The following is a 15340-nucleotide window of genomic DNA, read 5'->3' as shown; positions in this document are numbered from 1 at the left end:
AAACATGTCTCATTTGTAATTTCAATAATCCAAGAAATTTTTAGGTAACTCTAGACCTAGTTAGGAGAACAAGACGCTTTTACAAACGTTTAGCGTGAATTTTGTTGAAAATTCATTAAACAAAGAGCTAAAATATCGTATCAGAGTAGTTCCAGGAATCTAAGTTGAATTGTTAAATATAAATTTCTCGACAATTCATCTACTATTTACTTAAACCGCACAGTCAAGGAATAACGTCAAGTTCTTAATCGATTGTAGCTACATGTCTAATTAATTTGTAATCTTGTCCAAATCTTCCTATGCTCCGAAAATTCCGAGAAATTGTAATGTAAGTTAAATAATAATGATAGATAACGGTTGCCAAACCCACTGAACAGCAATTCATGGTATATTCGACAACACATCCTCTAAAATAATGTCATTTAATTTCAAAACAAGTAAATATCAAGTTATGAATAAGAAAAGGATAAAATTCAATTCGATACATTTTTTTTTTCTACAAAAATTGTACTAGATGTTTGTGCAAATGAAAAGAATTTTTGGTGGATCATATCAATAAGAGAAAACCATACATAATACTTGTATGTTTTCTGGAGGGAAAACGTTCTTAAACTATCGTTGTACGGAAATTTATTATAAATAATAAACAGAAAATAATGAAATGATGAGCTGATTCTAAAATGTTGTAAAGTAAATATTTTAATGATAACCGAGAATTTGCAACATACAGTTTTGTCGATAGAGCACTTAAATTTGTGAAAAATTTAAAATTATCTAAGAGGATGATACAAAAATTAAAAAAAAAAAATTACAACAAACTAAATTAAAAAATGTTTGTTAAATAATAAGTGACTAATTTTATAATTAATATAATTAATTACTTAATTTGAGAGAACATATACATTTTGTTTTGGTTTTTTAAAAAGTTGTTTTTTTGTTACTATGATTTTTATATTTTTAAATGTTTTGAGAAGTGCTCTAGTATTTAAATTTTTTGAAATGTGGTGAGTTAAGGGAGAGAGATGGCGGTACCTTTAGCCAACAGCCTACTGCTACACAACAAGTTATCTGCGCGCGCAGGTCGGTCAGGCTACACATTGCACCAAACTGAGACTGAAACCAACCACAAGTATACGGCTCTGGTCTAACTGCTATCTCTAGATGTATTATTATCATTGACCGCCAACTCTCCACCAGAACTAACCCCCAATGACTCTACACCAAAAACACCTCATCAATAGTCTGCTTGATTGTGACAATTGTAGTATGATTTACTGCTTGCAATGTCTTCTTTTGTCACCACATTACACTCTATTGTTGAATTAGAAACTATATTACATCTGAAACACAGAATACATATTATAAATTTTAATGTGTTGTTTTAAAATATATTCATATAAAATGAAAAACGAAATATTTGTCTTTTTGGAGTTTGTCGGGGAAAGTGCGAGACTTCAATGTCATAAGGCGTTCTTCAATTTTATAAGAAACTGCAGTTTGGATATCTTATGAGAGTGGTGGATGCAAATAGCACCTATAATAGACAATTGAGGTAGGCATGGGGGGTCTCGATTTGATTCTTTCAAAATCGATCCAATAAGTTTAAAATATTGATCTTTAGTATCGATTTTATATTAATCGATCCTTCATGCTAAGAATCGATTAGTGACGCCTCTTTATATGAATTAGTGAATCTGCGGTTGCGCGATGTCAAATTCGTTGACGCTCATGAAAGAATGACAGTTTGGAAAATGAAATATTAAACGTTTGATGATTTATAATTTTTACGATTTTTAAGATCGATTCATTGCATTTGATTTTTTTAATTAAATTGATTCTCGATAAGCCGCTTCAAGATCGATCCATGAATAAATTATTTTGAAATAATTGCCTATCCTTTAATTCAGGAACGATATGTAATATTGAAACCCCTCCCCCCTTTTCATTGAAACGAAAACGAACAAGTTTTTTAGATTTCTCTAACATGTGTCAATATAAATGAATTAAATAGGTCAATTTAAACTTGTTTTATTATTTATGAACATTTTTAATAAAGTATGAAATAAGTAAGAACAATTAGCAATTATATTCAAAGATTTAATTTAATAAACTTTCTTAACTTTTTAAAAACAATAAAATAATGCAGGTGCCACGAGCAATGCTTTTTTTCTAAAGTTCTATATTTTTAACCTAATAACTTCAAATTTGTGCAAAAAATGAAATTGAGTTTTTATTGTATTTTAAAAACTTTTTGAAAGTATAGCTTTTAAAAATATTCTTACCTATTTAGATTTGGAACGGGATCTTGATTTGCTTGCTGAACGTGATCGAGACCGTCCACGAGAACTTTTGCTGTCGGAACGAGATCGGCTTCGGCTACGTGAATAACTGCGGCGGCGTGATCGTGAACGAGAGCGACGACGAGAACGTGAACGGCTACGAGATCGAGATTTGTTGTATGATCTGGAAATATTAACAAGATAATTAGTTTGTTTTTTAAAATATTATCTAAAAGACATTTTTTATTTATGAAATAAGCTTTTTGTCATTTCGAAGAATGTTGTTAGCAAGATTTAAAAAAATATTATTTTTCAAGGATTTTATTATCAGTTCTTTATCTGAAAGCAAATTAATTATGCCTTTTAGTAAAATAATATAAATTTTTTAAAAATTGCTCAATAGTTGATAAGTAATTAGATGACTAGAAGTGCAAAATATCACGAGTAGTGATCTAAGATCCGGTATACAGTAATATTTGGGCAGAAAATCTCAATTATTCAGTCATTGAAAAGCTGAAAACGTTTTTTCCCATTCGATTTGTATTGAATGTATTAGTTTTCGAATCCGTCGAATCCGATCCGGCTAAATTATTGGAGTTTTATTTTCCTCTTATAACCAATCTCTACCCCCCCCCCCACTTTCATCTAAAAGTAGTGCAAGTACATTATCTTGCCCATGAAACGAAAAGATATGTTGAACATTTCGATTTGGTTAATGAAATCAATAGCATCCGATAGGGGACATAAATAAATTTTATTTTTCTTAGAAACTGGCTTTCTCAATTGCTCATCCAATAAAATACGTTTTATATTTATTAACTAAGTTGAGTGAATTAGTTTTCCTTTGTTAAGATCTTATTTGTATTTTGTAAATATGATTTATGGTAAATGGTGCATATATATTAAAAAATAACAGATCTTGTGAATTTATAAATAATGTAATTCAATTTAATCTTTTTTAGATTAAAATAAATGACCTACATATTATTCAAGACATACCACTTTCACTTTCTTTAGCGTTCTTAAAATAAAATTTTAAAAAAGCTGGTTTTTGTCGCATTTTTTTTGTAAAGATGAAAGTTAATTTACGAATTTAAGCAAGTATTACACTTAACTTTAGAGGAAGATAGGGAATATGGTTGCTGAAAAAAGTATTCATATGCCAAATTTAAAAAAAAAAAATATATTTTTAGAAAAATTCAGTAAGGTAGAGAATGAAGGTATATGTAATTAACCTCCTAGTTGGAGAAATAAGGCATTTGGCTCTGAAATCGATTCCCCACTATTTGATTTTAATGGGAGCCGGTGGAAAACGTTTGTCATAATGTACTAAACAAAATCATATTCATCGGAACTTGAAGTAAAATACTTCCGGATTCCACATTATCTTTGTTTAACATTTAAAAAAAAAACTATTGGATTTTATATTTTGGGCAATTCTAAGCATTTATTTATCCTTGAAATTTTTTATCTAGCCTTACCGTTTTCGAGACATAAGCATTTAATAAAAAAGACAAAGTTAATTTTCGTCAAAAACTCGTTATTAACGAAAATAAAAATTTTATAGTTACTGCCAAAAATTTAATTTGAAAGCCATTAGATATTATATTTTTTGGAGGATTAAAAGGTTTTATTGACTTCTTGCAATTTTTACTAAACATCACCCTTTTCTTTTTAAGTTTAAGAGCATTAATTTGTGGAAGTTATTAACATTAATTAAACACATTTTAGTTGCTTAAAATTCACTTTATTTAAGATACTTGTCTATCAAAATATTTTGTTTATGCACATTCCGACTTGTTAGTCATCTTCAGAACAATAGTAGATGACTAACAAGTCGGAATGTGCATAAACAAAATATTTTGATAGACAAAAATCTTAAATAAAGTGGATTTTAAGCAACTAAAATGTGTTTAATTAATCACCCTTTTCGATTTATATGCGTTAAAAAAGTACGGGTTTTTGTCAAAAATTCGTTACTGAGCAAAATAAATATTATTTGTTGGTTCTCGTCAAAAATTTGTTTTGAGAACCATATGATATTATATTTTATATTATCCTAAACACTTTTTTACTCTTCAACATTCTTGTATATGTGTTAAAAGTTTGAATTTCCAAAAATGTACTTAGCATTTTAGAAATAACAAGAAATTTAGCAATTAATCTATAATTGGTATAGAAAAATGTAATTTACATTTTATAAAAATAAATTTTTGTAGTTATAAAAAGAGGTAACTTAAAATTATTATCTTCACGATTAAAAATATATTTATGTACAAAAAGGTACTTACCGGCGACGATTTGAGCGTCCGTGTCTACGATGTGGAGATGATGGTCGTCCATACCGAGCCATTTGAACTCTCAACTCCCTTCCATCTAAAATACGTCCATCCATTGCATCTAATGCATCTTCAGCGTCACGTTTATCATAAAATCTAAATATAAAACAAAAATTACGCATCAGAAAAATAACACAAAATAGACGCTGCCGCCATTTTAAAAAAACATTCAATGATCCAAGAAAAAAAATTACCTGACAAATGCAAAGCCACGGCTTTCCCGTGAAAATCGATCACGTGGAATATAAATATCTCCAACTTCTCCACATCGTTCAAAAACACGTCGAAGGTCTTCTGGAGTCGTCCGATAGGTCAAATTATCAACCTTTAGGGATACCATACCATCGATTCGAGGCGGCGGTCTACCGTAACTCATTTTGTTCTTTTTATAATCAATGGTGAAAAATGATTATTAATCGTTTAAATAAAAAAAAAATTAACAATAAATTGTTAATTTAAGACTAAACCGTATTCTTTGATAAATTTACTTCACTCTTAAATGGCGGCTGATACAATATAAGATACAAAGCCGGAAGAAGTAAATAACAATTCAATTACGGAAATTTATTTTGCGCATGACAGTATATTTTAGACATTATGGCGGGATTTTTAAAATACATAAGTTAGTAAATACTGTTTTATTTCAACAAAAAAATACAAATTTTATTTAATAATAGAAAACATTTCCACCTTGTCCATTTCGAATATAACCAGCATTAGTTTGAGGTGAGTGAGGTCCAGAGTTCATCAACTGAATATTATTAGGATTTCTTTTCTCTTTTATTCCACCGATTAGTAATGGATGTCCCTGAAATAATGATTTTAAATAGTATAAATTCGTATTTAATAGTTTTAGGATTAACATGTAATGAAAAAATACCATAGGTATTGGTCGTTTTGGTTCGATATAAATGGTGTTTCTTAACCGACGCCATGTTGGTAATCCCAATGTTTCAGGTTGAATATAAGGATCCATTTTGTCTGGAAAACTTTCCACATTTGGATTATAACTTGATTCTAATACAAAATCTAAAGAATCCACTGGGGCTCTAAAAATTTTTACAAAGTTTTATTAAGTAAATCCAAAATCAAAATTACATTTAACAAAAATAATTTCTTTAATTACTTAGTACAAATAAATCTTGAAAATCGACGAGCCGAAGCTAATGTATGATGAGCGCCTAATCTTTGGAAAACGTCTAGTTTACGATGCCAATTGTCTCTATCATGACAAACATCTGGTACTGGAATAGATTTTATAAAAAATCCTTCGTTAGAAATATCAGGGACACAACCACGAAATCTTATAGCTTTTACCTCCATTTTAACTTTTTTAAGATATAAAAAATGTACATTTTTTAAATTGTTTATTTTGTTGCTAGTAGAAACAATATCAATTTCCTTTCAATATTGAAATGCTATTGATTTCGAAAATTTAATACATACCTACAACCACCTACAACATATAATAGATACTATCTATTATTATATACCCTCTAAGGTAGATACCAATACATGATTAATCCTATGTAATAAACATATAATATTCAACAAAATAAGGTTGTGCGAACACGTTTTACGCATAGACAAATGGATGATAATCATGTAGCAAAAAAACTAAAATCAAAAGTGTTTGTAAATAGAGCACGAGGTCGCTCAAGAAAACCGTGGATAGATTGCGTCGAGGAAGACTTGACCGAGTTGAAAATGGTCAACTACAAACTCAAGCCGACTACAACGTTTGTTTCGAAGTCAAATTATTCAGTTACTAAGTCCAAGGATTACGGTAGCCCTTAAACATGAATAATCGATTTAGGTTAGGTTAGGTTAGAGTGGCTGTCCGGGGGTGGGACACACTCAGACCATAGAGTCCGTTGTGATACCGTAAATGAGTTGGCCCATCCCCGGCCACTACTCCATAAACCATTTGGAGCTGTTTTACTGGGAGGACTTTCCTCATGATAAGTCCATCTCCTCATGACAAGAGCTGGGCAGTGACAGAGAAGATGAGACATTGTCTCCTCCTCGTCACCACTGTGACAGCTCCTGCAGTAGTCGTGATACACTGCCAGGCCTAAGCGTTCAGCATGCTTGCCGGCCAGCCAGTGTCCTGTGATAGCCGCAATAACTTTGCGAACAGAGACCCTTGGAAGTGATATGAGAACTTCGGAACGCCTGCGATTGTACTCAGACCATATCTGTCTTGTAGTACCACAAGTACGTTCTTCCCTCCATCTAAGATTGGCCTTTTTCAGAATATCCTCTTTCAGGAGTAACTTGCAGTTCACAAATGGAACTCCCGGCTATTATAACTTTGATGCTTGTGTCCGGCAGCATTGTGCCATTTCTGGCAAGCTCGGAATAATCGATTTGCTTATGATAAATATTATGCATTTTATTTGTCAACCGATAATCGAAAATTCTACTTTTAGAACATTCTAGATTTTTATGAAAATTATAATTCGTAAAAGACGCATAATAGTAAGAAATCGCTCCTAAAGTATGTACATTAGGCACCCGTGACTTAATTAGTAAAAGCACCGCCTGAGATAAGCAAAAATTGATAGTTTTATCACTGTTGTAATTTTGATATAATTTTATAAATAAAAAATCTTGTTTATTTAAATAATATTTTATTGAATTTTATACAAATATAATAATAAAAAACAGTTAACGTCGTTTCCTTCCCAACGTTCGTTTATTGGGGTTTCTTTTCCCTTTTCCTGCTGCAGGTTTTCCTGCTCCTTTTCCTTTTTTATTACTCTTTTTATTGCCTTTATTTTTAAATTTCTTTCCTTGATTACTTTCAGAGTTCCTAAAAGATGAAAAAAATAATATAGAATTTAACAATGATAAAACAATAGATAGAATTTAACAATGGGAAAATTTTGTAAAATTTCACATACTCAGTCTGTTCTTGAAATATTTGTTTATTTACAGCCTTTTCAATATCAATAGTTGGACGTTTGTTCAATAATGCAGTCACAGTAGCTAAATTCTTTTCTTTTTCTGCTGATGGAGAAAGATGTTGGGCTTTGCGTTTTTTTCCAACGCCAGGAGTTATTTCAGCAATACCTTTGCCACGAACTTCTTTTTCTTTAGGTAATTTGGGCTGGAATTTACCTAGAGACGCTGTAGATGCTTTTGCAATTGTACTTGCTGTTAATAACTGATAAAATAAACATTCGTAAATAAAGAGCTTAGAATAAATAAAAGATTCGATTGCAGTTTCTGAGACGATAAAGTTCGATGATGTATTATTTGAGAATTTTGGAAGATAAAATTAAAATTTATGTAATGAAAAATATAATTATGTATTAAGTATTTTGAGATTTCAAGATGTCTTCAATAATAATACATCGTCAAACTTTGTTGTTTCATAAAACGCAACCTAAGTAAAGGATTTATATTAACCTGATTCGAACTAAGTTTATCACTGCTAGTAATTCCCATACGTGGAACTTTCACACCTTTATGTTTTGCAATATTTCTTAATCGTTGTAGTTCATTTTTGGCAACACGTTCTGTTTTTGCAGTAGTTTTTGTTGAAAACATATCAGTGTTGGGGTCGACATTTTGTGGTACTTCAATAACCCAATCCTTTTCTTTTTCTGCAGCCGCTCGCTTATATCCATAATTTGGAACCCATTTTTGTAATTGTTCATCCCACGACAAATTGGCTTTTTTCTTTTTCTGTATTCCTTTTTCTTTAGCGAATTTTTCCCATTTAGTAGGTGCCCTAGGTTTCGGAATACACTTTGATCTAGGTAATCTGGTTGTTGGTTTAGGTAATTTTGCAACTATTGTTTCTTCAACACGTTCTGTGGGCAATTCCCATATTGCGTTTAATAATATCTGTGTATTATCACGAGTCAAATTTTGTAAATATTTCTGAGGCTTGGTCCTAAAATAAGTTATTCGATAAGTGTAAGTACATTGAAAGAACAAAAAATTTAAGTTCTTACCTCAATTCTTTTTCATTCAAATCATTTATATCAACAGCTAATAATGTACCTAAATCTAATTCTAGATCTAAATGTTTTTCAACTGTAATTGATTTATTTTTTTCTGCTGTTTCTCGCGATGTTTTTTCCAATACTTCCTCAACTATGTTATTCATGTTTCAGGCTTTTAATTTTTCATAACCTTAATAATAAATATTTCAACCACGTGCACGGTTGACAAGTATTTTCTTGGCATTGGTTGAGTTCACCAGTGTTGTCACTTTGTCAGATTAAAAAGGGTACGTTCTGGGAAAATAATGATATAAATTAACAGACGCATTATAGGCTGGTTGCGTTTAATTCTATCATCTAATAGGGAATATTCATGAAATTTAAATTTGATTCAAATATTTTTCTTCCGTAACTTTAATGATTGGACATTTCAACTAAACCATTATTTTTGTAATTAATATCTTTTTAATTACTTAAAATTAATTAATAAAAGTATAAATTCAGTGAGGGCATTTAAAATTTCTAAAACGAAATTCAAATTTTTATATGGACGTGACATCAAAGTACGGACTTGTCAAATTTGTTGACATACTGTATGATATTAATTACTCACATTTTATATGATATTTCATTAAATTATACTATTCTACGGCTTTTTATTAGAAAACCTAATAATAACGAGTGTAAATTCTGTGTTGTAAATTCATTTTTTTAAGTGTAAATTATACAATTGTCACCAATTGACAGATCACGTACTTATACGTCATCAACAGAGAGCGCCAAAAAACTGCGTTTAAATATCTCAAAATTATAATGCATTTTAAATTTTTTTTACACTTAAATACAGCATTTTTAAGCAGTATTTAAATTTTTTACTTTGTTATAACGGTGTAAACAATGTAAAATAAATGGTTGCACCTCTCACTGAGCCGCAACTACTTTTCTGTCTGGGAACAGATATGTTATTGTTAATTATTCACTCACCGCGATTAGAATATTCAATTTTCGAATAGAGTGTAGATAGGTTTAAGATCACTGAAAATTTGCTTAGAGAATTATTGAACTACTGTCTAAATGAACTATAATCTAATAAAAATAAACAATATAATTTAATAAAACGAGTTAAGTAATAAATCATTTATTTTAAAACAAAAAAACTTTATATTATCTGTACAATAAACTGTTTCCTTAGAAATTTTAACACATCTCTATATAAAAATATAAAAAAATAGACTTTTTCACCGATTGAATCTTATTTTGATCAGTTATCAAAACTTATTCAAGTGAAAATTAAATACCTGTGATCATTGTTTTATTAATATTTTATTTTTTCGTTATGATTTTTGTACATGATGTGCACTAGCGTACGATAAAATTGTAACACTTTGATTGTTCATCAGATATCGGAAATTCGCTCAAAATTTGAAATCTATCTATCAAAAGTTGAATCACACAATACTTCAGATTCTATAAGTAGTTCTTGAGGATATTCTTCGGGTACCACATCAGTTACTGTGCATACTAGATAACTAACCAAACTTTCGACTTTAAATATGGCAATGGTATTAAAAAGCCATTCAGTGACAATCGATAAAATACCATATCTTTCGAAGTAATCTGAAAAATAACACAATATATTTAAGTATCTATAGACTAAGAAAATTAATGAAATACAATACCAGCTTTGCACTAAAAGGATTAACAAAAACAAAACTCAGACTCAAATAATAACTTTTCGCTTTTTGATGCCTGGCGTGTTTTGCGACAGTTGAAAAACCCATATTTGTTTATTAACATTATTATCCAACTGTCGCAAACACTCCAGTCTTCATTTCATTTATTTTAAATTAGATATAGTACCTTGAAAAGTAATTGCATCTTGAGTTTCAGGTGTATCGGTTATTATTAAACGGATTTTTCCGTCTTGACACGCTGATGCTAAGTCTTCTACAGTATCATAAATTTTTCCACCATTTTGTAAAATACAATTCTTAAAAAAAATTGTCTAATTAAGTACTCATACATTTTATAGTAGCAGTTATATTGATTAGATTATTACTTACAATTAATTTGTCTTTTGGAAAAGTCGCTGGAGAAGATACAACACATACAGCGAACTTTTCTAGTAGTATTGAAGACCTCTCGCGCAACCTTGACATTCTAGGGCCTAGATTTCCAGTTGTATCTAGTACTTCAAATGGTTCCTAAAAAAATGTAATATAATATATTAGTGTCAAAAGAGTGCCTCATATACTAGTATAGGGATGATGAACCAATTGCATGCGACACAATATTTTGGGAACGCCACCGATCACAAAGTTCCCTATGAAGTATTATATTACGAGACAAGACCGTGCTATACATTTCGAAAAATATTAAAATTTAATTTTTACCTCTGGTAGAATTTTATTACTATCGAGACTATCTTCAATCCATTTGAATGACAATACCCATATTCCACGAGCTACAGCACATACATATTTCAAGGTATAATCTTCAACAAAATTATTCTCATCAACTCGTGTTATTAAATGTGTTGTCGTATCTGTATTATCTGTTGTATATTTTATATTAAATTGTTTACAAAAATCCATAAGTAAATTAATTTGTGATATGGATAATCGTGTCCAAAATATTTCCATACTACGTTGTGTTCTAAACCGATTCAATGCAACAGATTTAATTCCAGGACGTGCTGGAGTTGATGATGCCATTGGTCGCGCAAAAGATTGAGTTGTTGGTGTATCAAATTGACTTTTAAACGAATCGTTCATTCCATCGCTTTTCCTTTGTGACGATGACATATTAACTGGTAACGATGGCGGATTCATTCGTATAGATGTGGATAATTTTTTACCAGTACTTTGTGATTTTATAGAAACTTGTGATTCTGATAGTTTTCTCTGTCTATCTTGACTTGCATTTACTTGTGATTCTGATAACTTTCTTTGTCGTTCTTGACTTCCATTTACGTATGATAAAATACTTAGCTGTTTGGAGCTTGATGGACCGTTATACAATCTTCTTGGAGTATTATCTTTAACTACTTCTAAAGGATTTTCTTCTGGTTCACTATCACTAGTTGATACTTTCCTGGAAATTTGTTTAAAAGCTTTTGTGTTCGATAAATTAATTCTAGATTTAGGGGGATAACATGATAATGGTGTTTGTTCTATAACAGATTCAATAGAAGTAACTGGTCCATTTTCTGGAATTTCTGTTAAAATTGGACCATCTTTTAGTCGTTGAATATTAATATCCGCGACTGGTGTCTTCATATTTTTTAAAATTGTTGCTTCTGGCAAAGCAGAAAAGTTGTTTAAATTATTTCGCTTAGATTTATCTTGATTATCTTCTTCTTCGGTATCCATAAATTCCGTAGGTGGTGGTAAATCCACAAGTACTGGTATAGAATTTGGAGTTTGTGTTTCTATTGGTTCAATTAATGTGACGTCAAGTTTATTTTCTTCGTTATGATCGCTTAACGACCGTTTTTTAAGTTTTAATTGTTTTGTAACTTTTTGTGTATATTCTGTTCCAAGAATAATACTTGGATGTTCAGATACTTCCGATTCTAATTCTATTGTTCTTTTTTGAGATCGTAACTGTTGACTAAAAACTTTTAAAGGTGATAGTGCATCTTTTAAGGATTTAACACGTGATGCTGATTTATTACTTTTGGGTGTACTTTCAATGATGTCTTCATCATCGTTACTTAAAATAATTGGTGAATTTTCTGTAGCTTCTTTATCTTTTAATTTTGTATCAACAGTGATTTCCTTGGAAGGAAGAGTTTGTGTGAATTCCATTTCATCCATATCATAAATTATATCTTGCATAAATTTTGAAATATTTGATGTATTTTTGGGTGTATAAAATTTTAGTGACGCTTCAGAATTTGAATCATTTGCAGCTGCTTTATCAGGATTTTCATTTTCAGTTTCAATAAAAATATCACCACTCATTTGTCGTTTTAATGATGATTGATTACTTTCATGGTTTAATTTATTTTTATTGATTCGTTGCGTACTTTGTGAAGCAATTGTATACGATTGATGGTTTAATTTAGCTTTATTGCTTTGTTGTGTACTTTGTAAAGCATCATTGGTAGGAATTATTTTTTGAGTTAAATCTATCAATTCATTTAAGTTTGCTATATGACATTTTGAACAAATATTCTCGTAAGTTTCAGTATTTATTCCGATTTCTTTTTTGAATAACTTTGGTTGATTAGTTGTTTCAATCTCTGTTAAATCAGAAATTTCACGTAATTTTTTTGAAATATTTACGCATTCTTTAAATATAAAAAAACTACTGAATTGAATATTTTCATTTAAAATATGTGTTGTTAATTGATCAATAAGACCAACAACCGATTTTGAAGTTTTCATAAATGAATTACTCAAGTTTTCAGAAGTGGATAAAAATTTCTTTTTATTTATTTCTGTACTAATTTGTTCATTATGTTTGAATCCTTCGAATTTTTCTAAAACCACTTGTGGATTCATTTTGAATTTATTATCGTTACTTACATCGTCGATACAAATAATATCTGATTGTTTCGATGGTTTTTTGTTTCCACCAGATTTACGATTCGAAGGTTTAACGGTTGAAAGGTCCAATTTTTTAAATTTTGGTGTACGAAATTCTTTTTTCACTCGTGTCCAATTATCTTTAATACTGTTTGATTTTGGGACTGCTAACTGTAAAAGATCATTTAAAACTTCGGATTCTAAATTTCTAGCAATTTCCGTTGTTGATTTTGTACCGATTTCATTTAAAGATTTGTTTTTAGGACGTCCGTTTTTGGATTTTTTAATGGGTGTTAAAGATTTCGACCTTTTTAAAGTATCTGATGGTAAATCTTCCAACCATTGTTCAACTTTTTGCACGCTATCTAGTGCGTCTTCACTATCTATAACGGATGCCGTTAAATTATTAATTGGTTTATATTTTCGTTCATAAGTTCTAATATTTTTCGTATTCATATCTTCAAAAGGATGAATACTTGACGGAGAGTTACTATCTGTATTTTTGTTTGCTTTTTCAAAGTTCCCAGTTTGATTACTTTTTGATATTTCCGATGATTCAACATCACATTCTGTACGACTTGCCTTAGTAGAAACTTTCTTTTTTTTCAATGATGATTCTTCGGAGTCTACATTATTAACTAAATTTTTCTTAGTATCTGATGATAAATCTTTATTTTCAACATTTTCTATTTCACCCTTCTTCCTTTTTGTTATTGAATTCTTTTCTGAGCCTGAAAGAGTTCGTTTACGATTGGCCGATTTAGTTGGTTTTGTGGGTTTTTCATTATGTATTTTTGGATTGCTTAATTGTTTCACATTTTTAGTGGATTTCTTAGTTTTTAAATTGTTTTCTGTCAAAGGTACATCTGTTCTGCAAACATCCGTTACTTAAAAAAAAATTATTATTTTTTTTTTTAAATAGAAATAAATTTTTAATAATTAAGACGGTTCTTCACTCATTTTTCAAGGGCGTAAAATTATTATTTGATTGGCGTGAAACTTTATAATTTTTTTAAGACTCTTCTTAATTATTCATTGGTGTTTTATAGGTACTCATATTCTATCTGCCCTGGTTACTTTTATTTTTCGAAAATCCTGTTAATTTTCACAATTTTCCCTGTTCACTTTTAGGTACTTTTTCGTATTCCACTATTTCTAAATTTGAACAGTGAAAATTGTGAAAATTAACAGGATTTTCGAAAAATAAAAGTGGTAGAAATAGTGGAATACGAAAAAGTACCTACCAATAAATATTTAAGAGGAGTCTTAAAAAAATTTTCACGCCAATCAAATAATGATTTCACGCCCTTGAAAATGAGTGAAGAACCGCCTTAAGTAATACGAATATAATTTAAATTAAAACTATACTCACAAACATCATCGTCGGTTTCTGTATCTAATAACTTATCATTTTTTGCAATTGAAAGTCTTCGTTTACGATTTCCAACTTTAATATTGCGTTTTACGGTTGCTTTACTTTCGATATGATTAAGTGTTTCTGAATTTTTTGATTGTTTAAAATTATTATTTGATTTTTTCGTTTTTTGATTGTTTATTGAATCGATATTTTCATCTTGTTCTTTAATATATCGTTGATGATCGTATTTTGTCAAAGGTATATCTTTAGCGCAAACGTCAGTTACTTAAAACAATTTTTTTTAAATAAATATAAAGCATTAACTTCTAGTTTTTAATTTTAATATAATTTAAAATTTTATTATACTCACGGTCAACACCGGTTTCAGCTTCTAATAACGTAATAAGATCTTGAAACAATTGTCCTTCGATATCCGGCGCAGAATAAGCTGATCGCCTGGTAACAGCTTTTGAACAATTTGGGCAATTGACCAATTTGTTGTTTTTAACGGGACTGCTACACAAATAGTTTTTTAAACAAATGGCACAAAAACTATGATTACACGGCAGGATTTCAGGATTTTTAATACTTTCTTGGCTAAAATGAAAATGACGTAATATATGTAATATATTAAAGAATTTGCTTTGAATATTGTTAACATTTAGAATTTACCAAATTGAACAAATAAATAATGCTGATTTAGCAGTTTCAACAATTTGCCTTATAATAAGCATTCTTAATAGTTAATGTTTACAAATGCTCATGTCAAAATATCGAAATTTAAGATAGAAAGCCCGCGAAAGGCAAAACAGATTTTTTTTGGTATGGGTCCGTTCTTAAATCAAAATAGTGTATTTTCAAAGGGTCCGTTCATTAG

General features: G+C 29.8%; 5 protein-coding genes across 5 annotated transcripts; all 5 read right to left on the bottom strand.

The window, feature by feature from the left end:
- Positions 1-1203: 1203 nt before the first annotated feature.
- Positions 1204-5131, bottom strand: LOC123294958 (serine/arginine-rich splicing factor 2). Its single transcript, XM_044876144.1, has 4 exons — positions 4813-5131; positions 4571-4714; positions 2283-2463; positions 1204-1340 (listed from the first exon to the last, which is right to left on the bottom strand). Exons 1-3 carry the CDS (start codon positions 4992-4994, stop codon positions 2283-2285), a joined length of 507 nt encoding a protein of 168 aa, XP_044732079.1. The 5' UTR covers positions 4995-5131; the 3' UTR covers positions 1204-1340.
- A 154-nt stretch (positions 5132-5285) lies between these two features.
- Positions 5286-6006, bottom strand: LOC123295940 (protein C1orf194 homolog). Its single transcript, XM_044877402.1, has 3 exons — positions 5745-6006; positions 5499-5667; positions 5286-5426 (listed from the first exon to the last, which is right to left on the bottom strand). Exons 1-3 carry the CDS (start codon positions 5939-5941, stop codon positions 5286-5288), a joined length of 507 nt encoding a protein of 168 aa, XP_044733337.1. The 5' UTR covers positions 5942-6006.
- Positions 6007-7270: 1264 nt separating this feature from the next.
- Positions 7271-8805, bottom strand: LOC123295117 (ribosome biogenesis regulatory protein homolog). The gene is made up of 4 exons (XM_044876341.1): positions 8584-8805; positions 8033-8522; positions 7525-7787; positions 7271-7433 (listed from the first exon to the last, which is right to left on the bottom strand). The coding sequence occupies exons 1-4, from the start codon at positions 8736-8738 to the stop codon at positions 7289-7291; spliced, it is 1053 nt and encodes a 350-aa protein (XP_044732276.1). The 5' UTR covers positions 8739-8805; the 3' UTR covers positions 7271-7288.
- A 1048-nt stretch (positions 8806-9853) lies between these two features.
- On the bottom strand, positions 9854-12869 carry LOC123295116 (microcephalin-like). The gene is made up of 4 exons (XM_044876340.1): positions 10968-12869; positions 10638-10778; positions 10435-10564; positions 9854-10191 (listed from the first exon to the last, which is right to left on the bottom strand). Exons 1-4 carry the CDS (start codon positions 12537-12539, stop codon positions 10004-10006), a joined length of 2031 nt encoding a protein of 676 aa, XP_044732275.1. The 5' UTR covers positions 12540-12869; the 3' UTR covers positions 9854-10003.
- A 143-nt stretch (positions 12870-13012) lies between these two features.
- Positions 13013-15197, bottom strand: LOC123295939 (postreplication repair E3 ubiquitin-protein ligase RAD18-like). Its single transcript, XM_044877401.1, has 5 exons — positions 15136-15197; positions 14834-15060; positions 14479-14604; positions 13107-13993; positions 13013-13060 (listed from the first exon to the last, which is right to left on the bottom strand). The coding sequence occupies exons 1-5, from the start codon at positions 15195-15197 to the stop codon at positions 13013-13015; spliced, it is 1350 nt and encodes a 449-aa protein (XP_044733336.1).
- Between the last annotated feature and the right edge of the window lie 143 nt (positions 15198-15340).

The sequence above is a fragment of the Chrysoperla carnea genome, chromosome 3, assembly GCF_905475395.1.
Source record: "Chrysoperla carnea chromosome 3, inChrCarn1.1, whole genome shotgun sequence".
NCBI classification, from domain to species: Eukaryota; Metazoa; Arthropoda; class Insecta; order Neuroptera; family Chrysopidae; genus Chrysoperla; species Chrysoperla carnea.
Note: the sequence above shows the minus strand (reverse complement) of the source record. Positions and strands in the feature narration are given on the sequence as shown.

Bases quoted from the DNA above. Each gene is read 5' to 3' on its own strand.
- LOC123295116 (XM_044876340.1), bottom strand. From the start codon at position 12,539: ATGAGTGGTGATATTTTTATTGAAACTGAAAATGAAAATCCTGATAAA. The intron at 10,779-10,967 runs GTAAAAATTAAA...ACATTTTTTTAG, and splicing joins GTAATAAAATTCTACCAGAG to GAACCATTTGAAGTACTAGA. The intron at 10,192-10,434 runs GTACTATATCTA...GTTATTTTTCAG, and splicing joins AGATGCAATTACTTTTCAAG to ATTACTTCGAAAGATATGGT.
- LOC123295117 (XM_044876341.1), bottom strand. From the start codon at position 8,738: ATGAATAACATAGTTGAGGAAGTATTGGAAAAAACATCGCGAGAAACA. The intron at 8,523-8,583 runs GTAAGAACTTAA...AACTTATTTTAG, and splicing joins TTGAATGAAAAAGAATTGAG to GACCAAGCCTCAGAAATATT. The intron at 7,434-7,524 runs GTATGTGAAATT...TTCATCTTTTAG, and splicing joins ATATTTCAAGAACAGACTGA to GAACTCTGAAAGTAATCAAG.
- LOC123294958 (XM_044876144.1), bottom strand. From the start codon at position 4,994: ATGAGTTACGGTAGACCGCCGCCTCGAATCGATGGTATGGTATCCCTA. The intron at 4,715-4,812 runs GTAATTTTTTTT...TTTTATATTTAG, and splicing joins CGTGGCTTTGCATTTGTCAG to ATTTTATGATAAACGTGACG. The intron at 2,464-4,570 runs GTAAGTACCTTT...TAATATTTCCAG, and splicing joins GGACGCTCAAATCGTCGCCG to ATCATACAACAAATCTCGAT.
- LOC123295939 (XM_044877401.1), bottom strand. From the start codon at position 15,197: ATGCTTATTATAAGGCAAATTGTTGAAACTGCTAAATCAGCATTATTT. The intron at 14,605-14,833 runs GTGAGTATAATA...CAAAAAATTCAG, and splicing joins AGCTGAAACCGGTGTTGACC to AAACACTTAATCATATCGAA. The intron at 13,994-14,478 runs GTGAGTATAGTT...TTTTTTTTTAAG, and splicing joins AGAAACCGACGATGATGTTT to TAACGGATGTTTGCAGAACA.
- LOC123295940 (XM_044877402.1), bottom strand. From the start codon at position 5,941: ATGGAGGTAAAAGCTATAAGATTTCGTGGTTGTGTCCCTGATATTTCT. The intron at 5,668-5,744 runs GTAATTAAAGAA...AAAAATTTTTAG, and splicing joins TCAAGATTTATTTGTACTAA to AGCCCCAGTGGATTCTTTAG. The intron at 5,427-5,498 runs GTATTTTTTCAT...TCATTATTTCAG, and splicing joins CAAAACGACCAATACCTATG to GGACATCCATTACTAATCGG.